Here is a 23,917-nt window from a genome sequence, read left to right as displayed (position 1 = left end):
ACTGCAGGTTCTGGGACCACTGCCTCTTGTGGTAGCAACATAGAACTGCAGGTTCTGGGACCACTGCCTCTTGTGGTAGCAACATAGAACTGCAGGTTCTGGGACCACTGCCTCTTGTGGTAGCAACATAGAACTGCAGGTCAACAAGGGAAGGGAGCCAGGGAGGGACAACCTGACATTTGCTATACATGGTGCGCTGACTTACAGCCACGCACAACAAATGAGAAGTGTAGCTAACATTAGCTACCATGTCAGCAAAAATACACAGCTATTCACAACTATCTTGGGAATTGACAGGTTATGGTCGTATATGTAACTATTTAATTTTTGTGACATAGGCCTAATATAAGCGTTCCAAAACTGTTGTTAGACCATGTCCCCATTGAGAACCACTCGGTGCATAATGCCTACCGAACACTGATTGTGATATTTATCACCACTAGTCAAAGTAAATAATATTTATCACCACTAGTCAAAATAAACAAATATATGGGTAATAGGTCTGGCCTAGGCTCTGTGAGCCATCTGCAGTCTTGTGGAACAGTTTTGAGATGAGGTGTCTCAATTGTCCTTCCAATTAGATCAAAAATGAGAAGTGTCCAGGGCTTTTATGCAATCTGTCCAGCAGGTGGCAGCATCCCCCCCTGTGTTTGAGGTGTGGATCCCGGCCGCCGGACGCTGGGACGGGACCCGCTGGGACGAGATGAGCTGCTGTTGTTTGGATGTGGAGGATTAAAGATGGCCACCAGCAGGATGAGGTGCAGCGACCACTTTGGGATCATGGCATCATTTGTGATATATGGATGAAAGAGGGCAAGGAAAGGAGCTCTTGATACGTGACAGATTTAACCCTCAACTGTTCTGCTGGAATAATCTCAGGAGCCGTAAGCGAACACAAGTTCCTGGTGAGTAGACGACTGTTAGCCAGGCTAACCCGAAATACATGACTGGTTAGCATTGTGCTAAGATAGCCCGTGCGGCTAGCCAGCCAGGAACGTTATAACCAGTTAGCTCACATTAGCATGTCAGTAAAAACACCCAGGATCCAGCTGCTGTTCCTCTTGAATGTGGCTGGTGTGTGGGTGTGGTGTTGTGGCCAGGGTGGAGGTGTCCAGGAGAATGACTGGTAGCTTGTCAGCTAACCTTAGCTAGTCAGGTATGGCTAACAGTGGGGGCAGGCAGGGTCGTTTTTCTTCAATGTAAATTCAGCGTCGGGTTTGTCCGTCAGCAGGCTCGTTATGAGCCAGATCGAGTGATTCTACAGCTAATATTGATATTCAATATGTGATGGATTATTAATCCGTTGTTTTCTCCAGGTTATAGCCCATATTGGATGATAGGGTGCGTAGTATTCAGGGTGGTTAGCTGGCTGTTAGCTGTGTGAAAGGTATTTTATTATTTATTTATTATTATTATTTATTATTTATTTTATTATTTTATTATTTTATTATTTTATTATTTTATTATTTTATTATTTTATTATTTATTTATTTATATTTTATTATTTATTTATTTTAGGTATTTTATTTTACAGCTGCTAAAACGCTGTTCTGGTCGCTGTTGTGCAGAGATGATGAGGACAGGACCTACTATCTCCATCTCTCTCTACTATCTCCATCTCTCTCTACTATCTCCATCTCTCTCTACTATCTCCATCTCTCTCTACTATCTCCATCTCTCTCTACTATCTCCATCTCTCTCTACTATCTCCATCTCTTGTTTCTCACTGAATCGCTGCTACCTATTCGCTTGAGATCGTGTGCATATCTAATTGTGTGGATACGTTAACGAAGTCACTGTCTTGGACATGGCATTGTTCATTGCGACATGATTGTTTCTCTATCAACGTTTCCACTGGTAGACATCAGACGAGCGGCAATCAAATATGATGGACTATGGCATCAGGGGCTTTAAATGCAAAAAAAAATAAAAAATAAAATCAACCAACGAGATTAGGCAACTGTCCCGAATTGCTACTGAACTATCTTGGGAATTGACAGGTTATGGTTGTATATGTAACTATTTAATTTTTGTGACATAGGCCACTGTTGTTAGACCATGTCCCCATTTAGAACCACTCAGTGCATAATGCCTACCGAACACTGATTGTGATATTTATCACCACTAGTCAAAGTAAATAATATTTATCACCACTAGTCAAAGTAAACAATTATATGGGTAATAGGTCTGGCCTAGGCTCTGTGAGCCATCTGCAGTCTTATGGAACAGTTTTGAGATGAGGTGTCTCAATTGTCCTTCCAATTAGATCGAAATTGCCCTTAGTAGGCTAATTGACAGTGACCACATCAATTAACATCTCCTTCAGTCACAGTCTAATAGAGACACACAGAAGGCAGGCAAAGTCCAAAGATATCTGAAGTCTATAGTGGTCCTACATCAAATCCTGTAGTGAAGGCCAGAAGCATATTGCAATATTTTTGTGTATTATTATTTTCAGGATTTTTCCAACCCTAGTGTGTTAACTTCCCTAGATGAAATAGTGTTCACCCATGTCACATAATATAACACACAGGCTAGCAGCACCAGCGGTCATCACCTGGAGGATCTCTTGTAGTTTCACAATGAAACACAATTCCCTTAATTTGTGGCCTGATAAATTACATGTGCTTGTTTGCAATTCTTCACATGACAAAGCGAGCCCATGACTGAGGGAGAGGTGTTTGTCTTCTGCAGAGTCACCTTCTTTTGCAGGTTGCAGTATGTAAATACAGGATACAGGATGCATTGTTCATTTGACACACTAAGACATAAACACATCCCTTCAATTCACCCTTAAGCCAACATTGTCTTAAAATATAGCAAGGAAACAAAACAGGATAATCTCTTCAGGATTAGGGCTTGTCTTTCACAGATGTAATTTTTATAGAATAGAACGATCCTCAAGGTTCCCACCTGGTCCGTCAACAATCCCAAAACTTCCACCCTGTCTCTCCTGGAACCTCCACACTCCACTCTGTCTCCCCCAGAACCCCCACACTCCACCCTGTCTCTCCCAGAACCCCCACACTCCACCCTGTTTCCCCCAGAACCCCCACACTCCACCCTGTCTCTCCCATGACCTCCACACTCCACCCTGTCTCTCCTGGAACCTCCACACTCCACCCTGTCTCTCCCATGACCTCCACACTCCACCCTGTCTCTCCCATGACCTCCACACTCCACCCTGTCTCTCCTGGAACCTCCACACTCCACCCTGTCTCTCCCAGAACCCCCACACTCCACCCTGTCTCTCCCATGACCTCCACACTCCACCCTGTCTCTCCCATGACCTCCACACTCCACCCTGTCTCTCCTGGAACCTCCACACTCCACCCTGTCTCTCCCAGAACCCCCACACTCCACCCTGTTTCCCCCAGAACCCCCACACTCCACCCTGTCTCTCCCATGACCTCCACACTCCACCCTGTCTCTCCTGGAACCTCCACACTCCACCCTGTCTCTCCCAGAATCCCCACACTCCACCCTGTTTCCCCCAGAACCCCCACACTCCACCCTGTCTCTCCCATGACCTCCACACTCCACCCTGTCTCTCCTGGAACCTCCACACTCCACCCTGTCTCTCCCAGAACCCCCACACTCCACCCTGTTTCCCCAAGAACCCCCACACTCCACCCTGTCTCTCCCATGACCTCCACACTCCACCCTGTCTCTCCTGGAACCTCCACACTCCACCCTGTCTCTCCCAGAACCCCCACACTCCACCCTGTTTCCCCCAGAACCCCCACACTCCACCCTGTCTCTCCCATGACCTCCACACTCCACCCTGTCTCTCCTGGAACCTCCACACTCCACCCTGTCTCTCCCAGAACCCCCACACTCCACCCTGTTTCCCCCAGAACCCCCACACTCCACCCTGTCTCTCCCATGACCTCCACACTCCACCCTGTCTCTCCTGGAACCTCCACACTCCACCCTGTCTCTCCCATGACCTCCACACTCCACCCTGTCTCTCCCATGACCTCCACACTCCACCCTGTCTCTCCTGGAACCTCCACACTCCACCCTGTCTCTCCCAGAACCCCCACACTCCACCCTGTCTCTCCCAGAACCCCCACACTCCACCCTGTTTCCCCCAGAACCCCCGCACTCCACCCTGTCTCTCCCATGACCTCCACACTCCACCCTGTCTCTCCCATGACCTCCACACTCCACCCTGTCTCTCCCATGACCTCCACTATCCACCCTGTCTCTCCCATGACCCCCACACTCCACCCTGTCTCCCCCAGAACCCCCACACTCCACCCTGTCTCTCCCATGACCTCCACACTCCACCCTGTCTCTCTCAGAACCCCCACACTCCACCCTGTCTCTCCCAGAACCTCCACACTCCACCCTGTCTCTCCCATGACCTCCACACTCCACCCTGTCTCTCCCAGAACCCCCACACTCCACCCTGTCTCCCCCAGAACCCCCACACTCCACCCTGTCTCTCCCATGACCTCCACACTCCACCCTGTCTCTCCCATGACCTCCACACTCCACCCTGTCTCTCCCATGACCCCCACACTCCACCCTGTCTCTCCCATGACCTCCACACTCCACCCTGTCTCTCCTGGAACCTCCACACTCCACCCTGTCTCTCCCATGACCTCCACACTCCACCCTGTCTCTCCCAGAACCCCCACACTCCCACACTCCACCCTGTCTCTCCCAGAACCCCCACACTCCACCCTGTCTCTCCCATGACCTCCACACTCCACCCTGTCTCTCCCATGACCTCCACACTCCACCCTGTCTCTCCCATGACCTCCACACTCCACCCTGTCTCTCCCATGACCTCCACACTCCACCCTGTCTCTCCCAGAACCCTCACACTCCACCCTGTCTCTCCCATGACCTCCACTCTCCACCCTGTCTCTCCCATGACCCCCACACTCCACTCTGTCTCTCCCATGACCTCCACACTCCACCCTGTCTCTCCCATGACCTCCACACTCCACCCTGTCTCTCCCATGACCTCCACACTCCACCCTGTCTCTCCCAGAACCCCCACACTCCACCCTGTCTCTCCCATGACCCCCACACTCCACCCTGTCTCTCCCATGACCCCCACACTCCACCCTGTCTCTCCCATGACCCCCACACTCCACCCTGTCTCTCCCATGACCTCCACACTCCACCCTGTCTCCCCCAGAACCCCCACACTCCACCCTGTCTCCCCCAGAACCCCCACACTCCACCCTGTCTCTCCCATGACCTCCACACTCCACCCTGTCTCTCCTGGAACCCCCACACTCCACCCTGTCTCTCCCATGACCTCCACACTCCACCCTGTCTCTCCCATGACCCCCACACTCCACCCTGTCTCTCCCAGAACCTCCACACTCCACCCTGTCTCTCCAATGACCTCCACACTCCACCCTGTCTCCCCCAGAACCCCCACACTCCACCATGTCTCTCTCAGAACCCCCACACTCCACCCTGTCTCCCCCAGAACCCCCACACTCCACCCTGTCTCTCCCATGACCTCCACACTCCACCCTGTCTCTCCCATGACCCCCACACTCCACCCTGTCTCTCCCATGACCTCCACACTCCACCCTGTCTCTCCTGGAACCTCCACACTCCACCCTGTCTCTCCCATGACCTCCACACTCCACCCTGTCTCTCCCAGAACCCCCACACTCCCACACTCCACCCTGTCTCTCCCAGAACCCCCACACTCCACCCTGTCTCTCCCATGACCTCCCCACTCCACCCTGTCTCTCCCATGACCTCCACACTCCACCCTGTCTCTCCTGGAACCCCCACACTCCACCCTGTCTCTCTCAGAACCCCCCCACTCCACCCTGTCTCTCCCATGACCCCCACACTCCACCCTGTCTCTCCTGGGACCTCCCCACTCCACCCTGTCTCTCCCATGACCTCCACACTCCACCCTGTCTCTCCTGGAACCCCCACACTCCACCCTGTCTCTCTCAGAACCCCCACACTCCACCCTGTCTCTCCCAGAACCCCCACACTCCACCCTGTCTCTCCCATGACCTCCACTATCCACCCTGTCTCTCCCATGACCTCCACACTCCACCCTGTCTCTCCCATGACCTCCACACTCCACCCTGTCTCTCCCATGACCTCCACACTCCACCCTGTCTCCCCCAGAACCTCCACACTCCACCCTGTCTCCCCCAGAACCTCCACACTCCACCCTGTCTCTCCCAGAACCTCCACACTCCACCCTGTCTCCCCCAGAACCCCCACACTCCACCATGTCTCTCTCAGAACCCCCACACTCCACCCTGTCTCCCCCAGAACCCCCACACTCCACCATGTCTCTCTCAGAACCCCCACACTCCACCCTGTCTCCCCCAGAACCCCCACACTCCACCCTGTCTCTCCCAGAACCCCCACACTCCACCCTGTCTCCCCCAGAACCTCCACACTCCACCCTGTCTCTCCCATGACCTCCACACTCCACCCTGTCTCCCCCAGAACCCCCACACTCCACCTTGTCTCTCCCATGACCTCCACACTCCACCCTGTCTCTCCCAGAACCCCCACACTCCACCTTGTCTCTCCCATGACCTCCACACTCCACCCTGTCTCTCCCATGACCTCCACACTCCACCCTGTCTCTCCCATGACCTCCACACTCCACCCTGTCTCCCCCAGAACCCCCACACTCCACCCTGTCTCTCCCAGAACCCTCACACTCCACCCTGTCTCTCCCAGAACCCCCACACTCCACTCTGTTTCTCGCAGAACCCTAGAACCTCCACACTCCACCATGTGGCTCTCAGAACCCTGGGTTCATCCTCTCTATCACCACCAGTGTGACATAAACAGCTGATTAACTCAAATCAGACGTGCTGCAACCCAGGAACGTGGTAGCCTACTGAACGGGGAAATTAACGGCGGCCATTTCCAAAACCACAACTCTGCAGTACTGCCAAGAGTTGCCATCATAAATATCCACACTATTTTGTTGCATGATTACCAAACAATATTCTGGTGCAGGCTTTGTAGTTTACAGTAGGCCTATGTTTTCCTTGGATTAAAAAAAACAAACAGGCAATTATATGAAGTTGGCTGGTTAATGTTTGGTTTAGTTTGCTCAGTATGTTTCTCTGGGAGCCATCTGCAGTCTTATGGAACAGTTCTGAGATGAGGTGTCTCAATTGTCCTTCCAATTAGATCGAAATTGCCCTTAGCAGGCTAATTGACAGTGACCACATCAATTAACATCTCCTTCAGTCACAGTCTAATAGAGACACATAGAAGGGGCAAGTGTAAAGTCCAAAGATATCTGAAATCTGTATAGTGGGCCTACATCAAATCCTGTAGTGAAGGCCAGAAGCATATTGCAATATTTTTGTGTATTATTATTTTCAGGATTTTTCCAACCCTAGTGTGTTAACCTCCCTAGATGAAATTCTGTTCACCCAATGCCTTGTCAGTCTTTCATTAGTACATTCACTTGCTTCATCCCTGTAGAATGGTCTGATCTGAGAGGAAAAGAAAGTGTTTGATTTCACTCAATTGACATAGTTCCTGTGCATCCCAGTTCCAGGTTAGAGGCAGTGTGGAGTCAGAGAACAGGCCTGCGTTCTCTCAGGTGTCATAATCCACCCAGCCTCTCTCATTTCCATAGCGTGGGTGTCAGTTGTAAACTAAGCTAGACGCATGAATATCTCTTTCAGAAATCAGAATTAAGGCTAGGCCAACCTTTGTCTTCGAATGTCCAATCTAGCATATCCTCTTTCAAATTGCCGGAAGTACTGGATGGAAATATTGTTAACCTCTCCCTGCACAACTAATGAGAAAACGTCTCATTATTCTGTTCATTTTAATGTCACCTGCTGTAGGTAGCAGTTGTGCATGTCCCCGACTCCCCCCCCCCCGCTCTGAAGCCCAGATGGTACGTTCCTGTCCTGGTGTGATGAAGGCCACTGCCCCGCTTGCCAACCACGCCGCACCCCACCCGTGTGGCAAGGCTAGTGACGGGGGGGGATCAGCTGTGCCAGTCCCTGCAGGCCACACACACACACACACACCGTACGCTGGCACACAAAGCCCCAGCGCTGCCAGCAGAGAGCCATGCCTGCTCCCGCTCCTGCTGCACCGATGTGTTTTTGTTAGCGGAGAACGCTTAGCTGTCATCCTCCTCCTCCTCGCTCGCTATCCACAACCTGTTAGGTGAGGTCAAGAGGAGCCGGAGGGGTCATCCGGTTTCCCGCGGCGACATCTTGAGATGCTGGCAGGGCAGCGGGGGAGCGCTAGGTATGGAAACAACGCCGCGGCGATGAGCTTGTCTCCGAGGTGATGAGCTCGTCTCCGCGGCGACTAGGGCTTGTTTACCGCGCGGTGTGCTGCTGTCCATCGCGGCTTCGTTTGCGCCGACGGTCGACGCGAAATGGCTTGTTCAGTGCCTGGGTAACAACAGGGCTTTCTAGTGAAATTGTGCAACTTGTGCAAGTGTGAAAGGATTGTATGAAGCAGCTCGTATGAATCATCTGTCACTCAGACCATTCGATTCTTCAGTGACTTTTTCAAAAATACGGAAGGAGCTGGAGATGTAGAATTTAGCCTGTACACATATTGAGGGATTTTAAAATGATGTATTTTTGTGTTGCCCGCTTGTGTGATGCTCACGGCTGACATTGTTCTAAACAAGCTCAGATTTGGAGTAGAGAGGCAGGTTTTGAGGCACAAGGCTACTGGAATTTCACAGACTCTGAGACAATTTTGTGTCATTCTTATACAATACTTCCTTCTTCAGATCACCACCTAGGCCGTAGTTATTTGTGCACAGTGGGTGCAAGCCCAAGGCACTCAAGCCATGGAGGAATCCTGTTTTGCTCATTGTCTAACAGATTGACTTCATACGTAGAGCCCCATGTGAAATGGACATATAGAAGGGTGTTGCTGTTCAGTGATTACAGTTGGGAAGAAGAGAGTTTAACCTGAATTCAAGGCTTCATTCAACTTTTCTCATATTGCAAGATAAGGTAGCATACACTTTAATAATCCCCAGAAGGGAAATTTGAATCTGAATACAAATTGAGTGTAGGGTCACTAATTGAAATGTCAAAATTCTTAATAAGGCCTGAAGTGATTTGATTTATTCTCATCATGAATCCACCAAGGTATATTGAAATTCATTGTAGTCTGTCAGTCCATTTCAAGGGATGCTGACCAAAGCACATGATTGACAAGTAGCTTTGTTGTGTGCGGCTGCCTCAGCTACATGGCGTGGAACACGAACGTGTTGATAGAAAAATGATTATGATGGAAGTCAGACTGGATGTAGTGTGACACTCCAGGCGTTGTTGACTTAAGGCCTTAATAGAAATCCAGTGAGGTACGTGTGTGTCTCTTCTGGATGTGTGGATCTGGAGACGCCGTCTTGGCTCTCACCGTAGGCATGTGGCGCAACTCGCTAGTTGATTGGAAAACCAGGTAGACTTGTACTCAACAACAAGTGTGTTACTTTTCTATTTACCATACTGTATTTTAGATGCCTATTTTTCATTTTATATAGTAAAATATATATTTAACAAAATACATTATATACATAATATTATTTTTAATAACAATAGTACTATATTTATAATAATATTTTTCTTAACAACAATAATAATAATAATCCTGATTAGTTTGTCTGCTCGTTATGCAATCAGGCTTAGGTGCAGATCCACCTGAACCCAGTCTGTTGCTCAGAGACATGTTCAATGTTCGGTGTTGTAATGGATCAATTCAAATGAGTGTATTCTCTGCTCAAGACATTGTCATAGGCCTGTCTTATAAAGTGAGCAGCTGTCCTCTGTTTATTGCCCTGATCCAACTACCCCCCCCTGATCCAACTACCCCCCCCTGATCCAACTATCCCCCTGATCCACCTATCCCCCTGATCCAACTACCCCCCTGATCCAACTACCCCCCTGATCCAACTACCCCCCTGATCCAACTATCCCCAGGCCTATACCATGCTTTATGGCAGGAGATCTCACCAGCTATCTTTGATCTCTAATATTTACTTCAGCTGTTGACCCTCAGAACTAGCCTACTCGCTGATAATTGGCTAGTGAGGTATTTGCATATATGCAGGTATGGTCACACCCTCACTGTTTATAATGCTCTGTTTTCATGATAATCTTGCTCTTGGTGGATGTTCCTTTCTCTTTGAACCTGACTTTGCAAACTCGTAAACTATTTGGAATAAAAGTAACCAGCTTGGACTTGCAAATATGAACCTTGGCATTCTCGACTACTCTTTTCTTAATTGTTAGAATAAATCTATAACAGTGTCAGATTTGAGGTAGAGAAACTCAGTGTCTCATCTAGTCTAGGCTATTGATTGTACATCTTTTGTAATCAGCAGATTTTTGTCAGCTCCAGTTTTTTTCTTTCTTTGAGGAGTTCCCAGGCCTCTTGGCGTCTGAGAAGAGACGCATTCCTGTGATTACCTCACAGATCTCCCCAGAGGAACCCCACGGGCCTTTGAGGAGTTGTCTGGGCTTTTCCAGGGCAAATCCTCAAGCTCAAAGGGGTTTGTGCTAACTCCGTTCTTTCAGACACTCATTGAAGCTGGCGTCCCTTTAAGAGAATGCTTTGAATCCCTTTAAGAGAATGCTTTGAAAAGACTGGAGGGCAAGAAGTCGGTTGAGGAGTCAACATTCCAACTACTCTTTCTCTCGCTGACCCACCATCCACTTCCCTTTCTCATGCCTATTTCCTGGACCAACTAGTTAGCTTACGTCATGATTGTTGACCATCGTCAATTGAATTCTCTAAATGGATTGTGGGTATTCTCTCTTCAGACAAGGAAGCATTTTGATCTTGATCATGTCATGGTATTATAAACAACAACAAAACCTCCTAATTCACAACATTGTTTTGGATTTCCTGGTGCTCTGTCTTTCAACCAGGTACAGTCTAGTGAATGGTAGCATTCCTGGACAAAGCCATTCAATCTCATCGTCTGTCACTTCTGAACAGTTGAGACAAATTTGTATGCTAAAATAATGGATCAAATCTCAGTTTTGACCAACATATTGTCCATTCATGACTGTAGCCTAGGTCTTTTTTTTGTTATAGCCTAGGTAATTATACTGTTGAACCCAAGGACGTTTCATCCCGGCCTGGTGCCTCGATCCCACTGGGTTCTGGACCAGGCTGATTTCCTCAGCACCCTCACTTCCCTCAGCCTACCTCAGTGACTCTGAGCAATCCATTTCTAAAACGAGGAACTTTTCAGACAGAAATGTCACGCGTAACATTTCTCCGTCATCCACGTTTTCTAATTTATTCAGGAGCTTGCTCGATCGCCTTGTTGAGAGGGGTCAGGGTTTTTTACAATTTTTACAGCTCACTTATCTGGCCCCCGGGTGATTACTGTTTTTTTGCTTCCCTCTGGAATATGTAGAGAGTGGGGCGTATGCCCACCTCCCTTGTTCTCTGTAAAGCGCATTGTGTTGCCTCTGGGTATGAAATGCGCTATACAAATAAAGCTTTGATTGATTGATTGATTGATATTGTTTTAAAACAGTTTAAACTTAACATAACCTACCAGATGGCACAAAAAGGCACTTTTTCCTTGAAGACCAAGTGTGTGTCAGTGTTGGGGGATGCAGTGGTGAGTGTGCAAACATCCAGGCTGTGTATCCCATCATTTCACCTTAGCACTGCTGGGAACCATGACACTAGAATGTGCTACAGACAGATCTACACTACCAGGCTGTAATAAGATCAATTGAGATCCTCATAACAGCTACAGACAGATCTACACTACCAGGCTGTAATACGATCAATTGAGATCCTCATAACAGCTACAGACAGATCTAAAGTACCAGGCTTGTGAATAAGATCATTTGAGATCCTAATAACAGCTACAGACAGATCTAAAGTACCAGGCTTGTGAATAAGATCAATTGAGACCCTCATAACAGCTACAGACAGATCTAAAGTACCAGGCTTGTGAATAAGATCAATTGAGACCCTCATAACAGCTACAGACAGATCTACAGTACCAGGCTTGTGAATAAGATCAATTGAGATCCTCATAACAGCTACAAGGCTTTAAAGGACAATGCTCGTTTTTGACAACCTGGACCTTATTTACGACATATTATAAGACGTTTGACTCACCGAGATCACTTTGGTGTAGTTCGGAGGCCTGTAGAAGAAATTTAAAATCCAGCGCGAGCCAGTATATCCATGTAATGGCGGTGGTGGGGGCAACGAGAATGCAGCTTCTAAAAATCTATTTTCTGCTGCGAAACGGTTGTTTTCATCAATCTGTCTGGATGAATCGCTAGTTGTGCTTACATACAGCATAACTGTTGTGGTTTTCACATGCCATGATCTTTCGAAACGTCTTTCGAAACGAAATAGCTTCCTCACTTGCTCCAGCACTAATGCTCTGTGCGCATGCGTGCTGGAGCAAGTGAGGAAGCTATTTCGTGTCTAAAGACGTTTCTAAAGATCATATTACAGAGGCATGTGAAATACCACAACAGGCCTATGCTCTCTTTGTAAGCACAACTAGCGATTCATCAAGACAGATTGATGAAAACAACCGTTTCGCGGCAGAAAATAGATTTTTAGAAACTGCATTCTCGTTGCCCCCACCACCGCCATTACATGGATATACTGGCTCGCGCTGGATTTTAAATTTCTTCTACAGACCTCCGAACTACACCAAAGTGATCTCGGTGAGTCAAACGTCTTATAATATGTCGTAAATAAGGTCCAGGTTGTCAAAAACGAGCATTGTCCTTTAAATAAGCTCACAGTGGTTTCTCATGGCTCGTTGTGTCTTCCTAGAAGGTAATGGGGGCGGCTGTAGCTCAGTTGGTAGAGCGGGTCGTTCAGTGATCGAAGGGTCAGTGGTTCGAATCCCAGCTCCGACTGTCCACATGTCGAAGTGTCCTTGAGCAAGACACTGAACCCCAAATTGCTCCCAATGAGCAGGTTAGCACCTTGCATGGCAGCTACCGCCATTGGTGTGTGAGTGAATGGGTGAATGAGAGGTCATTGTAAAGCGCTTTGAGTGCCGCTAAGGTGGAAAAGCGCTATATAAGTGCAGTCCATTTACCATTTAATATAGACAGCATTGAACTAGGCCTACCAGGGACCGTGCACAGGGAGGGGGTTATAACCGTCATCTCTTAGTAAGTAACTACGAAGCAAGTCAGTCATCTGTGCTTCTGCTTTTCACGAGGGATTTCTTCTCCTTTCCAGAGCGTTGCTGACTCGGTCGGTTGAGTTTGGCTGGATCTGAGCCGGTCTGTGGCGTCCAGAGCGTTGCTGACTCGGTCGGTTGAGTTTGGCTGGATCTGACCAGGTCTGTGGCGTTCGGGGGATTCCGTTCAACCCCAACAGAAGCGGCGTGTCCTTTCTGCTGAGGACACGGCTACATCTTGTACGTTTTATAGCCCTGCGGTTGCGCTTGGCTGGGCTAGATGTTTGTCAGATGTGTGGCCCGGTTTTCCAAAGCGCCGTAAATATTTGGACCCTTTTGTGCTCGGGAGGCTTCTGTCGTGTCCAGCACCTCGTCAGATCATTTTGAGCCCAAAAACCACAGTTGGTTGGGATTGACGGTTTCTAAGTGACATCTTTTGCATTGTGAAATGAGATGAGTCAGTGTGGGGCAGAGACCATGAGGCTCTTGTTAAAGCCGTAGAGGAAGAAGAGCCTGTTTGAAATGGAACAAGCAGCGGTATGGAGAAAACTGTTAAACTAGGGATTATGAAATTACAATGAACCCTACATTAAACAATATGATCAGGCTTTTGTGAACAGGTTGCATTAATGGTGAACACCGTCGTTTTGAGAAAATAGTGTACCTTCACATTTAGGCTGTACAGTTGCGGTTCTACTGACTAGTGAGAGTTTGTTACCTTTCTTATGTTTCCTTCTCTCCTAGGTTCCTACCTAAGGGTCTTTCTTATGTTTCCTTCTCTCCTTGTTTCCTACCTAAGGGTCTTTCTTATGTTTCCTACTCTACTAGTTTCCTACCTAAGGGTCTTTCTTATGTTTCCTACTCTCCTAGTTTCCTACCTAAGGGTCTTTCTTATGTTTCCTACTCTCCTAGTTTCCTACCTAAGGGTCTTTCTGCTAATGCCAACGTAATTATTAAGTTTTGGAATGCGTGCCATGATAAACTGTTGAGTCATTATTATTAGGCCTATTTTATTATTATAGTCATCATTGAGCAATTTGTGCTACTTTTGTATTAAATTGCTTTATAAATAGGCCTAAGAGGTTTAATAATAATAACAATGATAATTATTGTTATTGTTATCATTATGATTTATTTGTGCAGTATTTGAGGGCTTTGTTGAGGGCTGTGTTTATGATCTGAGGATTCATATTAGCTTTGTTTAAAAATATTAATTGGCTTTTCAAGTAAATTTGTAGATTCATATTATGTACTATTTTTCTTGTGGCACTGACAGCAGGCTGGGCCAGGCAGTCACTCAATCATTCAGTCATTCAGTCACTCAGTCACTCAGTCACTTAGTCACTCAGTCATTCAGTCACTCAGTCACTCAGTCATTCAGTTACTCATTCAGTCACTCAGTCACTCAGTCACTCAGTCACTCACTCACTCACTCACTCACTCACTCACTCAGTCACAGTCACTCACTCACTCACTCACTCACTCACTCACTCACTCAGTCACAATCACTCGTTCATTCAGTCACTCAGTCACTCACTCACTCAGTCACGGACGTCAGTCAGCGCCTGCGCAGTAGGCCTGGTGAAGGTGAGGAAGTAGTCTAGGCTATCCCGAGGCTACCAATCACACCAGGACTTGAAAACAAGTTGTCAGCATGGTGTCCCAGACCCGTAGCTTACACAGTGTGTCAGTGTAAGAACTCTCATGGGTCACTCTCAAAATCCCGGGCTACCAATCAGTAACAACGACACGATCGGGTGCTCCCACCCATTTTTACAACCCTGCAGCCCATTTTCAAACCATTCTCTCATTGCTGCTACGACCCGCTGTCACTCTTTCAACTTTGACCCCAAGACCCGCCCTCAGAAAACAAGCTGGGGCAGCGAAGTGACACAGACTCTATTATGTAGCATGCAGAGCTACAGACTCTATTATGTAGCATGCAAAGCTACAGACTCTATTATGTAGCATGCAGAGTCACAGACTCTATTATGTAGCACGCAGAGCTACAGACTATTATGTAGCATGCAGTCACAGACTCTATTATGTAGCATGCATAGTCACAGACTCTATTATGTAGCATGCAGTCACAGACTCTATTATGTAGCATGCAGAGCTACAGACTCTATTATGTAGCATGCAGAGTCACAGATTCTATGATGTAGCATGCAGTCACAGACTCTTTTATGTAGCATGCAGTCACAGACTCTATTATGTAGCATGCAGAGTCACATATTCTATTATGTAGCATGCAGAGTCACAGATTCTATTATGTAGCATGCAGAGTCACAGATTATATTATGTAGCATGCAGAGTCACAGATTCTATTATGTAGCATGCAGAGTCACAGATTCTATTATGTAGCATGCAGAGTCACAGATTCTATTATGTAGCATGCAGAGTCACAGATTCTATTATGTAGCATGCAGAGTCACAGATTCTATTATGTAGCATGCAGAGTCACAGATTCTATTATGTAGCACGCAGAGCTACAGACTCTATTATGTAGCATGCAGAGTCACAGACTCTATTATGTAGCATGCAGTCACAGACTCTATTATGTAGCATGCAGAGTCACAGATTCTATTATGTAGCATGCAGAGTCACATACTCTATTATGTAGCATGCAGAGTCACAGATTCTATTATGTAGCATGCAGAGTCACAGATTCTATTATGCAGCACGCAGTCACAGACTCTATTATGTAGCATGCAGAGTCACAGACTCTATTATGTAGCATGCAGTCACAGACTCTATTATGTAGCATGCAGAGTCACAGATTCTATTATGTAGCATGCAGAGTCACAGATTCTATTATGTAGCATGCAGAGTCACAGATTCTATTATGTAGCATGCAGAGTCACAGACTCTATTATGTAGCATGCAGAGTCACAGATTCTATTATGTAGCATGCAGAGCTACAGACTCTATTATGTAGCATGCAGAGTCACAGATTCTATTATGTAGCATGCAGAGTCACAGATTCTATTATGTAGCATGCAGAGTCACAGACTCTATTATGTAGCATGCAGAGTCACAGATTCTATTATGTAGCATGCAGACCGCAGCGATTCAGAGAGACTCTGGAGAGAGACTACCCTAGCGCCTATGAAAGTTCACGTTGATGAAGAGCACTTTTTGCTGTTGCTCTGTCAGGACCTGCCGGAGGGAGACTGGCTTATCCATGAACACACTTTAACCCAGGTGTCGTCTCATATTAGATTTCTACCGGCCACAACAGCTATAGAGACGAAACTCCACAGAAGAGCCAGTGACTAAGCATGCTCCTCATCTCGGCCTACTCTTATCACCATCTGCAGCTGTGGTGTGTTTGTTGTTCTGGCATAAACATAGGCTGGGCCTATTCTGTAGAATTGGTGGGTGCTGTTATCGCAGACGAGCAGTGCTGGTAAGGTTTGGAAAAGGAAGGTTGCTTCGAGGGACATCACTCACAGACAGCGAACGCATTGTAGTCTATCAGCTTGGAATCTCACCAAACTGTGCCTGGGACCAAAACATGTTAATTAACAAAACAGTTGGTGTGACTTGGGTTCCACTTCCTTACAGAGTTTCCGTTGATATTAGTGCTAGCTAAAGGCAGGTCACATTGTACAGGGTTTCACAACTGTTCAAAGCTGATGCCCTAGTAGTTTCTAGTTCCGAATGTTTGTACCGTGAACGTGAATTTGGGTCTGACAGGAAATGAAATGCTCTGTATAAAAAAAGAAGTAGGCTCTAGAAAGTAAAGTACATTTTCTTGGCTGTACTCTAAAAACAAACCTTTCTTTTTTATTTTGCTTATCAACTGGACTAGACTGGTAATTATTTACACACTAGTTTGTTTTATGTGATAGAATGAGCTGTGCCAGGCTGGAGAGTAGCCAATAGCGTCAACTTCAAATGAGACTGTCAAGAAGTTTCTAGATGAACTCTGTATTAAGCTAAGAGCATGTATGACTAACATGTTATGAGTTTCTGACCAGTCAGGTGACAGGAAGGGTGGGTCTCTCACCACAGACCGACCACAGCTGAAGTGTAAATACACCTCTGTAATGAGTTTTGTTTTTAAAGTCTTGGTGTGAGTAGTAGACTAGAGAACCCTCAATGCAGCTGTGGGTATCCTCTTTGAGAATTTTTGTTTTATTTTGATTTGTTTTGTATATCTTAAGTGTTAGGCTTAGCCTACATTTTGGGTGCGATGACCTTACTTAGCCCCCTCATGATGAGTCTCATCCAGGCCATAATCATTGTTTGTAGGCTAAATCCTACTTAAAGGGACCCGAGGAGTTTATTTTTGGTTACGAAACAGTCTCATTTTAATGTGGGTGAATCTACATTACCCACACTTGTTTATGTGTCCACTTTTGACAAATGTTGTTTCTTGTATGTAGTTTATTTTTAGATTATTATCTCAAGGTCGGGTCGTTCAGAACTTCCTTGGAATGACGAAAGGATTTACTACAGTAGCCTACGCCGCCGATAAGAGACAGCGCGAGCATATATATACCGTTATATATTGTCAAAAGTAACGTTACTAGTAAGACCTTTGTAATTACCTCGTCGGTGGCCATCGTTCTGTCTTCAAAACACCCGGCTCAGGTAGCTAAGGTTTACGAGGCTCATGGGAAATGTGGTCTTTTTGGGCGGAAAACTCACTTCTCGAAACTCCTTATAGGGCCTTTAAAGAATTCCACCCTAGAACAACATTTAGGCTCAACAACTAGACACCCACAAAACAATTAAGAAAAAAGTGTTTTCCTTGACTATAGTTGCTCCATGTAAACAAAGCATGTTCACCAAGTCTGCACTTCTGGGGATTTCCTGCGTTGATACGCCTCGACAAATCCCCAGCAGCTAAATAATGAGGACTACAACAACACAAAAAAACGTCAGCTCAAGAAAATCCGTTTTGATACTGAGGGAAACCTAGATCTAGCCTTAGGTTAAGCAATCCAATTAGCCAAAGCTAGCACCACGCCTTCTATTAGCACCAGAATCCATGCCAAAAACACAGTTGCAAATGACAGGATAAATTTAACAGGACAGAAACATAGCATGCAAGACACATGATGCACGATAAAATCAAGCTTCAACAACAAGCTTTTGTGCAAAAGACGTAACATTTGTGGATGACTCTGTTATAAAATGTAGCATATGACAGGCTATCGACCTGCAGTAAAATCCTCAGGCTCTGCTCTCAGCTTCTCTAGATGACCATACCGAGGGAGACGGTAGGAACGTGAGTTCAAAGAGAGGCCGCAGTGAATCTGGATGGAAAAGGACTTTGCTAGACGGTAGGCCGAGTCACTCCATTCTGCTCCTCGCTTGTTCTAGTGGACCCACACTGATGTCACCTGACCTCCATGCTTTGCTCTGGAGATTCTTGTGGTTTGATACGATCCTGTAGGTTGACGTGGCGCCCTGCAGAGCTGGGCCTCGCTAGCCCTGGGCTGCTTGGGTTTGCACTAATTATTCATTCACTGCACTGTAACTTTTATTCTTATTGTTTTATTTTTCCTCCATTTTGTTTTAATGTCCTTTTTTTTTACATCTCGTTTTATATGATCTTTTATGTGTTTCTTGCACTTTGTCTTGATGCTTTTAATGTCTCATGTGAAGCACTTTGAATTGTCTTGTTGCTGAAATGTGCTCTACAAATAAACTTGCCTTGCTTTGCCAAAGGTCAGGATTAGGAAAGGAGAACTTATACTTATATATAAACTTATATTATACACTAAATATCTGATCTGTCAGTAACACATTCTAGAGTGCCGAGGTCTCCAGCAGTGCTCAAATGATCGGATCTGGCTTTGGATTAATGATTATATTAATAATTAGGGGCCATGAAGTGGGAATAATGCTCTAAGGAACACACTTTATCCCGGGGAGAACGAGGGTTTCGGTACTGTCTGGCCGCCTGTCACCTCTCCTCACTACCCTGCTGGCTAGACACACTTCAGAGGGATTGCAATTTAACTGGGATCCTCAGCAGTCCACCTCAGCCCAGCTCGGGAAGCTGAAGTGAAGCTGAAGTGAAGCTTTGGACGTTAAGGAAATCCCACGGTGCACACAAGTGTCAACAGCGTGCCAGTTCAGTTGAACATCACATGATCCGTGGCTTCGGCGGACCCTCCCATTCGTAAAGGAGTTTTTGATTGATTTATCACAGCAAAGTATGCCTTTATAAACTCATGTTTGCTGCTTATTTTACCACAGAATGTAGTCGGAGTGAGAGCCGTTAGCCTAGCTTAGCTGCAATCACTGGAAGTGGATTTGAAACATTAGCCTAGGCTAACGGCTCTAACGGGTCGCAATTCTTCCTACTGCACGCACAGAGAAGAGAAGGGTAAACAGAAGGATTCAGAATCGATTCATGAATCCCAAAATCGATCTTTTATTTAATGGATAGTTCATTAATTCATTCAATGATTCATTCATTCATTCATTTTTGGAAATCAGTATCGATACCCAGCCCTAGTATTGATGTGTTGCATAACTTGGCAGTCATGTAATTAAGGTTACAGCAAAAAAAAACAGGTTTTAGTAACACTAACCGAATCGATATTGAATCGAATCGAATTGAATCGTGATAATCGATTCTGAACCTTGTGAATCGGAATCGAATCGATTCTTGAAATTCGAATCGATACCCAGCCCTACTGTTCCTTTAAGAAATCAAGTGATGCGTTAGCTTTTGTGCTGCATCTGCATCACTTTTTCATTTACCCTTCCCAGTGAAGGCCTTACCTTGCCTTGCCTATTACTGTATGTAGATTGGAGCTTAAAGGAGACACTGGATGCTTGATGGATCAATGTTTGATCCAGCACAGGTAAAAGGGATGTAAAAGACTAAACCACTGCTCAAAATGGAAACTAGAAATGCGAAGATATAGCCGAGCCTAAGATGGCAGCTGTGTGTGTGCCCTTGACTTTGACATTGACACAAAGACGGTCAGTGAGGAAGTGTCCTTGCAGAACCACACATTAGGCTCGATGCGCGGGCGAGGAGACGGGTGAAGGGGATCTTGGGAAATGGCCCTGGGCCGGGGGGAGAAAATAAACTGGACAGATGTGATGTTGCCCCCGACCGTGGAGTTTGGGAGTCTTCTATGAGACTCGACGCCGGGGGTATCAGCTAACATCCAGGCAGTCTCTCTCGTTAAACGCCGATCGATGACTCTGACACACTGCCCCCCTCTCCCCTCCCTCTGGTTCTCTCTTCTCTCCTCTTCTCTCCGTCCGTCGTCAACCTCCCTTTGGTCTCTCCTCTGTGAGCTTTCACAGTGCCCTGTTTTCCCTTCAAACCCCTCCAGCCATCTTGTCTCTGTCTGCTGCCTCCTCTACCCTGACCTCCTCTACCCTGACCTCCTCTACCCTGACCTCCTCTACCCTGACCTCCTCTGTCTGCTCCCTCCTCTACCCTGACCTCCTCTACTGTCTCCTCTACCCTGACCTCCTCTACCCTGACCTCCTCTACCCTGACCTCCTCTGCCCTGACCTCCTCTACCCTGACCTCCTCTACCCTGACCTCCTCTGCCCTGACCTCCTCTACCCTGACCTCCTCTACCCTGACCTCCTCTACCCTGACCTCCTCTGCTGTCTCCTCTATCATGACCTCCAAGCCTCTTTTCCAGCTCTGGGGTGAGATGGATCAACAGCAGAGTTGCTAGTGTGTTCAGCTGGTGCCTGGATAAGACGACGTGCTCGTTGATACAGCGTGGTTTATGACAGGGGGGTTGTTCCTGACAGGATCGAGACATTAAAGATGGTTGATGGGATACATTTTCGCAGGGTACCACGGGGTCATCTCAGGGGGGGGGGGGACACTCCGAAGTTAACGACCGGCGTTAGTTTTTCGTGCGTCGTCATCATCGTCATCGAGCTATGTGTTCACCGGTCGCGTCTCTCCCTCCAGGGCCGGCTTTGGCCTGACGAAGCCGCCGAAGATGAACATGGTGAAGAGGATCATGGGGCGGCCGCGGCAGGAGGAGTGCAGCCCCCAGGACAACGCGCTGGGCCTGATGCACCTGAGGCGCCTGTTCTCCGAGCTCTGCCACCCGCCGCGTCACATGACCCAGAAGGAGCAGGAGGAGAAGCTCTACATGATGCTGCCCGTCTTCAACAGGGTAACGCACATTACATTACATTATTACATTAATATTATATTATTATACATTATATTACATTACAGTCATTTAGCAGACGCTTTTATCCAAAGCGACTAACAATAATTGCATTTAACGTAGTAAAAGCCTACTACTACTCACCAGAACTCACAAGTGCATTTCCTTTCTAAAACAAGTGACTAAGAGCATAATCTAGTGCTGGAGGCAAAGTGCAAGAATTGTCATCTCAAATACAATAGGTGCTTAAGAGGGAGGATCATTGTAGTACTTCTTGAAGAGGTGAGTTTTGAGCCTGCGATGGAAGATGGGCGCCAGCACCGCCTGATAGATCACATTGATTGATCCCAGATTATTGATAGGTGCTGTACTAGGAATACATGGCCCTACATGTTTGCATGTCGTAGGACTATTACATGGTTTTGCCCTACGGTGCATCGGGTTAGCATAGCATAGCATAGCATAGCATAGGGTTAGCATAGCATAGCAAAGGGTTAGCATAGCATAGCATAGGGTTAGCATAGCATAGCATAGGGTTAGCATAGCATAGCATAGCATAGGGTTAGCATAGCATAGCATAGGGTTAGCATAGCCAAGCTGTGTGATTAGCAGTGATAGAGGAGGCTGGACCTGTAACATTTAGGCTGGCCGACATTTATTTAAGCATGTCCGTAGGATGCCCTCTCTCCTATGATGCTTTTTTAGCCTCTCTTACTCTGAAATGTAATTTAATGTAATGTATTGCTTTATAAATGTTCTTAGCCGGTAGACAAACATACTCCAGGAGCTTGCTCGATCGCCTTGTTGAGAGGGGTCAGGGAAGAATTTTTACAGCTCACTTATCGGGCCCCCGGGTGATTACTGGTTTTTTGCTTCCCTCTGGAATATGTAGGGGTGGGTCGTCTGCCCACCTCCCTTGTTCTCTGTAAAGCGCATTGTGTTGCCTCTGGGTATGAAATGCGCTATATAAATAAAGCTTTGATTGATTGATTGATTATATCAGCTACCCTGGAGGCTACAGTCCTAGTCTACGTCAGGCATCAAATCAATATTTGATTTCGAAAAACTGAAATTGGCAAAAAGCTGACATGGCCAGGGCCCAGAATTAACATGGCAGTATGAATCATATGATAAGTGCAAGGATGGAGGCTACAGGATGGGCAAGTCCTCAGGGGGGGCGAGGCCTGTTCGTTGTGCCCTGCCGGCGAGGAGCCTCTTGTCACGGCGAGCGCCGTACCAGGAGACTCTAAACACCGCTGCTGATTGGCTGGCGGCGGCGCCGAGCAAGCAATTATGAAAGTTCAAAAATTAAGAGCACTCCCATCACTGTGTGTGTGTATGTCTGTGTGTGTGTGTGTGTTTGCGCATTTGTGCGTGCAGGTGTGTGTTTGTGCGTGTGCGTGTGTGTTTGTACGTGTGTGTGTGTGTGTGTGTGTGTGTGTGTGTTTGTGTGTGTGTGTGTGTGTGTGTGTGTGTGTGTGTGTGTGTGTGTGTGTGTGTGTGTGTGTGTGTGTGTGTGTTATGTGACCTAATCAGCTCTGTCCCAATCACAAGGGGAAGATGAGGCCTGTTAAGTCTGATATCATCCAGGCCTGGCCTTGTCTCAAAGGGCCAGGTGGCAGTATGAAGCTGGTGGATGTCAATTTGGACGATTGCCCGCTTGGCTTGCATAGCTTATGAAGGGGGGTATTTAAATTTCCGTACTCAGTAATAAATGTCAAATGGGTACTTGGAAGGTACAGCCAACCTGGAGGCTTTCATCCTTGTACATTAGTCAGGAATTAAGCTAAACTGTCTCTCTAACCCAACAACCTACTGTATGTGACTGTCTCTCTAACCCAACAACCTACTGTATGTCTCTAATCACGGGTGGGTTGGTATCCAGCGATGCACGCGAGGCTACTTCCTAACAGACAGACGTCTTTCTTAGTGCTAGCTGGAACACTTCACATATTCCCGTCGTCAAATACGACCTAGACATGCAGATCAACAAACATTCAACTAACCTCAGCCTTAAACCACTTACTGCTTATCAAGGGTTTTGATAGCGTCCGTAGATGGTCAATGAGGAGGTCCCATAATGGATGCCACTCGCACACTCCTTAGTAGCCTGTTAGGGGAACTTTCTCAGGAGCCAGCGAGGCCAGGAACCGTCATGACCTTTGACCTGGGTTCTGTGCCGCAGGTGTTCGGGAACGCCCCCCCCAGCACCATGACGGAGAAGTTCTCGGACCTGCTGCAGTTCACCACCCAGGTGTCCCGCCTCATGGTGACGGAGATCCGACGCAGGGCGTCCAACAAATCCACAGGTAGGCTGGGATTGGCCAACAAATCCACAGGTAGGCTGGGATTGGCCAACAAATCCACAGGTAGCCTGGGATTGGCTGTAATGCTCCAACCTGGACTGGGCCGGGATTGGCCGTGATGCCTTAAGGTGGTCTTGATGTCCAAGCAGCATTGGTAGGCCTGAGTTCTCCATCACAGCCAGAACCATAGAAATCTACGAAGGTATTAGTCTGTGTGGTTAGTTTCACAAAAAATGCTGGAAAAGAGTTGATGTTGATGCTCACAGAGGAGTTTATTCCACCGAAACACACACACACACACACACACACACACACACACACACACACACACACACACAATCAAA

The 23,917-nt window shown here is 47.0% G+C and overlaps 2 protein-coding genes across 2 annotated transcripts in view; one reads left to right on the top strand and one right to left on the bottom strand.

The window, feature by feature from the left end:
• Positions 1-13,127, bottom strand: part of fras1 (Fraser extracellular matrix complex subunit 1) — a gene marked incomplete at both ends in the record, with an annotated part of 162,135 nt that extends 149,008 nt beyond the window's left edge. Inside the window, one exon of the mRNA XM_084439588.1 lies at positions 13,091-13,127. Coding sequence (XP_084295714.1) covers positions 13,091-13,127 — 37 coding nt within the window. The remainder of the gene's footprint in view (positions 1-13,090) is intronic.
• Positions 13,128-21,060: 7,933 nt separating this feature from the next.
• The window catches only part of wdfy3 (WD repeat and FYVE domain containing 3), a gene marked incomplete at its 3' end in the record, with an annotated part of 41,080 nt that continues 38,223 nt past the window's right edge, over positions 21,061-23,917 (top strand). Inside the window, exons 1-2 of the mRNA XM_084439587.1 lie at positions 21,061-21,270; positions 23,453-23,576. Coding sequence (XP_084295713.1) covers positions 21,091-21,270; positions 23,453-23,576 — 304 coding nt within the window. The 5' untranslated portion in view covers positions 21,061-21,090. The remainder of the gene's footprint in view (positions 21,271-23,452; positions 23,577-23,917) is intronic.

This window comes from Borostomias antarcticus (assembly GCF_949987555.1).
Source record: "Borostomias antarcticus genome assembly, chromosome: 6".
Classification (NCBI taxonomy): Eukaryota; Metazoa; Chordata; class Actinopteri; order Stomiiformes; family Stomiidae; genus Borostomias; species Borostomias antarcticus.
Note: the sequence above shows the minus strand (reverse complement) of the source record. Positions and strands in the feature narration are given on the sequence as shown.